The 4,383-nt window shown below is 37.3% G+C and overlaps 1 protein-coding gene across 1 annotated transcript; it reads right to left on the bottom strand.

The window, feature by feature from the left end:
• Nucleotides 1-883: 883 nt before the first annotated feature.
• On the bottom strand, nucleotides 884-3,554 carry LOC126753115 (protein croquemort). The gene is made up of 6 exons (XM_050464297.1): nucleotides 3,517-3,554; nucleotides 2,536-2,680; nucleotides 2,167-2,469; nucleotides 1,302-2,110; nucleotides 1,149-1,239; nucleotides 884-1,076 (listed from the first exon to the last, which is right to left on the bottom strand). The coding sequence occupies exons 2-6, from the start codon at nucleotides 2,662-2,664 to the stop codon at nucleotides 948-950; spliced, it is 1,461 nt and encodes a 486-aa protein (XP_050320254.1). The 5' UTR covers nucleotides 2,665-2,680; nucleotides 3,517-3,554; the 3' UTR covers nucleotides 884-947.
• Between the last annotated feature and the right edge of the window lie 829 nt (nucleotides 3,555-4,383).

The raw sequence follows: 4,383 nt of genomic DNA, 5'->3' as shown, positions 1-4,383 counted from the left end.
TGAATAGGATTAACTGTAGTGTGATTCAGTGCTATATATGTATGTATGTATATGTACTACAAATATTTTAAGTTTGGTAGGGTTTAGCTACAGTAAAAGCTATAACAGTGAGAGCTTCTAGCAAAAAAACGTTTATCAGACTCTCTCCCATAAACTGGGAACCCACATAATTTTAACAGTGCTCGAATGTTATTTTGTACAAACAGTATATCCAAACCATCGAGTCAGTTGATATGCTCAATTTTATTGAGAAAATATATTATTTGCAATCAACCTCGCTTTCTGGAGCTAGAAAATATTGAAAGTTTTCTAGATCAGACACCTAGTCCTAGTCAGAAAAAATGTATCTAAATATTATGTGCTTTAATGTCGGAAAATGTATATGTACGTAGAACTCTATTTGCATCTCGATTGAGAGAGAGAGAGAGAGAGTATAGGAAAACTCATGAGTCGCTACCTACAACTAAAGAGTGTCTAAAACCGGAGCCAGTTTTTTTCGATATAGATATTAAACAGGGATGAGTTTCATAAGATCCAATTTGGTGTGATCCAAATTGCTGATATATGGAAAAGTGGAAAAATGTAGCAGAATTAAGTAACTATTATGAGTACTAAATTTAGTCTGTTTCCAAAGTCAGGGAAAATTCTGATAACAAACATCATTCGTATAACAAGTGGGCACTAACGACATGGTGTAATATGATTTTATCGACCGAATTCATCAAATAGTATAATTCTCAAACAAAGCAATCCGTAAAAAATAGATTTCGCCTGCCAAAGAAACGAATGTGCTTGCAAATATTTACCGTCCCTCTTTTATGTAATGCGGGACCAACAGACCATATACATATCATTGAAGATCAGAAAGTGAAAACATAGCTCATGATGATTGTAATAAAATTCACTTTAATATCTATTTGCCTGAAGCAATACAGGTTTTTGGACATTTATTTTTTAGATTCTCCATACCAGTTGTGAGTGACGGTTAGGTATATGCCAACGGTTCCAATAATAGCGCCTATAATTATAGACGCTAATCCACAATAAAATCCAATCGCCGGCAGATTCAAAGCGAGCTATGGACGGTGAAAATAGTGTAGAACGTACAAACAGTTAAAAAATATGAATTTCAGTCGAGTATATCTCACCTTGATTTCTTTTGCAAGCTCCTTACTGATAACAGCCTTACTAGAGGTCACAAAAAGCGGCGCATAAAACTCCGGTATGTCACGCAATATGCTAAAGTTCACAAAAATAACAAATATTTCTTAACACCTTGTCCAAAAGAATGCGTTACTTACGTTATATCACTGTCGTTTCTTATGTGTAAGCTGACCATGACATTGGCATTCACCTGCAATGGTACACCCAGCTTTCGCTCTAAAACTATGAAGAAATTGTGCTTCTCATAATCGGGCTCGAGACCAGTTATCGTGTTTGCAAAACTCTCATCGGCATACATGAAATGTGGGTGCGACATGTACATGGGTACGTCTTCAGCGCATGGACCGAGGTCGGTCACGCCAGTCGCCGGACAATTGTCGGGTTGTTTATCGCGTGGACAATAACATTTCATATCGGCATTACGTTGACCGTTATCGAATGTGTCCGGTTTCGTTTCATACATGGTCGCTTTGATGCCTTCAATTTCAACTTCACCGGTTGGTACCAGATTGATAATGCGACAAGTGTCGGTAATATAGACAGTGATGTATTCTTCGGGACCAATATTCGGTACCCAAAGATCGGCAGTACTGCCATTCAGGCGACCACAATCCCCCTCATAGTAGCCAGTGTGATTTACACCGTTCCAAAATTTAATTTCACCCATTTGGCTCAAATCGCCTTGACCAGTGTGTATGGTAAAGAGGCCTTCGAACTCTTTAGAGCCGTTGCGATTAAGAAACCAAGCGAAATGATTCGATTCCACAGGGCCAGTCATGGAACTATTTAGTTTCATAGCATAGTCCAGAAACTCATCGTAAAAACCTTCGAAAAGCCATTCACCGGCCGTGTGTGTCTGATAGAGAGCACCACCATTATTATTGAGCGCGATATTGAAACCTAATTTGAGGAAATATGATTCATCTCGCATCACGTTTGCTGCGGCCTGCAATAATGAAAGTGTTTTACAAATAAGAGAAATTGTTTAGTCGTGTTACTTACCAAAGAGGGCAGATGCGGACAAGTTACTAGGTCGTCCAGCGACGCACCCGACATCTCGGGTTCAAAGTACCATGTACGCTGTCCATAGTAAGACACAGTTTTGTTTGAGTGCCAGGTTATATCTTCCTTGAGCTTTTCCTCTCTATAAACAAATGGACCCACTTGCTGGAAGTTCGGCTTGACACCAATTGTGCGTACCTGGTCCGGATTTGTCCAATTGAAGAGATACATGTACATGTAGACCGGGATGGGTGTCTCCACCCATTTGTCGTATGTTTTCGAGCAAGGACCAAGAGGCAGCATCTGTGAAGCAAAAACTTATTATAAAAAATGTAAGGCATTTTAAAATTGCGAATGTGAAAAACTCACATCGTATATTTTATCGTTTATAAAGTCTGTCCACAAAATTACTAAGAGCAATCCTGGTACAAGGAACGCAACGGCTATTAGAAAGACCCATATTTTCTGCTGAGTTACGCCACAACAACTGCAACACATTTTAACACTTTCGCAGCTGTAAATGAAGTGAGGCCAAAAAGTTCTTTAAGATTAGTAGCCGATCGACAGTAACCGACATGGCAAAAACAATGTGTAGTAGATAATTCAATCTTATCAATCCAACGAATTTATTAAGGAACTTAAGTAATGATATTCCAATATTCAGCTGATTGGATTAGGAGCAATAAACCAATTAAGTACTTGTATGGTAGTCAAGCAATGTCTTACTCAGTATTTGCCGGTTTCAAGTAGCACTGCTTACTGTTCTTATAAAATAGATCACTGACCTTTGTAACGTAAATATTTTCTCGGTACGAAATCTTGTACTTTTTCATATGATCAATCTTTATCAATGAAAATTCAATATATTGATATAGTTTATAATTATTTTATTTTATTTTTTAAATTTAAATATACTAATGAGCCATATTCTAGGCCAGTTGAGATAGAAATTGATTTTGTTAAGTGATCAATATTGAAAAGATGAAAGCATTTGAAACGGTAACATGAGCAAGAAGATAAAAATATTTCATACAATTTTTGTATTTTATCAGAAGTCGAGGGGATGTACAGTTTCTCAGTGATTAAATATCTACTTTTCATTTCAAGCTATTAATCAACTTATGGAATTGACTTTATCTTGAAGGCTCTACGAGCAACAGCAAATATTTCGCGATTAATTCGCAATTAAATGCAATTTAACTGAAAAACGCCAATAATCAGAGTAATGACAATAATACTACCAGTTACCTTCTTATGCCCTGACCAGGGCTAACTATGTTTGATGTTAGTAACAAACAAAAGAAAATGCCATAGACTTTCTAAACTTTATAGGTATTTTCTATTTCTAACCAAATTTCCTGTGCGGAATCCTTGCGAGTATTGGAAAAGACTTACGGTGATTCAGTTTTATCAAAAACACAAGCCTTCAAAGTAGGCCGAGAACCGTTGTAGACATGCCTCGTTCTGGACGGCCTTCGATCTATTCAACTGAAGAACATATTAAAAAAGTGAGGAAAATGCAAATCGTCCGTTTGAATGATTTTGATTTTCTTGCTCGACTCGTCCGGATAAAGCTGATTTTTTTCAAAGAGAGCACCGTTAACAGGTTTTTTTTGACATGCTTAATCGTACAAATTCCGATTATAGCCAGGATTTTAACCGAATTTAAAAAAAAAACGCAATGAATACCATCGATCAACAACCGTATTCAACAGATTTGGCTTCGTGTGATTTTTTTTTTGTTCCCCAAACTGGAATTGCCGCTCCGTGGTATTAGATCGAACCAGATAAAACAAAATTTCCGGAAAGAGTTGAAGGCCATCCCAAAAAGTGCTTGGGAAAAGTGTTTGGAGGACTGGAAAAAGCGTTGGTGGGGTTTGAAGGCGACAATATACATATATATTTATGAATAATTAAATATTTTCAGTTTTATTTACAGTTTCCGGGACCTTTTCGTCTGTATATAACGTTACATACGTGAACTAATCACTTTTTGGGATACCGGTCTGAAATTTTGCACTCGTGCTCTTTCCACCAAGAAGCTGCCTTTGCATGCATTTGTCGAAATCGCTGATATCGGAGAACAATAGCATAGAGCTGTTATGTAAACTGAACGTTCAAACCCAAGTCACTGCATGAAAGCTTTTTTCTTTGGCGAGGCATCTACACAAAATTTGGCAAAGATTATTCTCCTAGACATCGCTGCAATCTCTGAAT

The sequence above is a fragment of the Bactrocera neohumeralis genome, chromosome 3 (genome assembly GCF_024586455.1).
Source record: "Bactrocera neohumeralis isolate Rockhampton chromosome 3, APGP_CSIRO_Bneo_wtdbg2-racon-allhic-juicebox.fasta_v2, whole genome shotgun sequence".
Taxonomy (NCBI): domain Eukaryota; kingdom Metazoa; phylum Arthropoda; class Insecta; order Diptera; family Tephritidae; genus Bactrocera; species Bactrocera neohumeralis.
The sequence above is the reverse complement of the archived record's forward strand: the minus strand, read 5'-3'. Positions and strand labels throughout refer to the sequence as shown.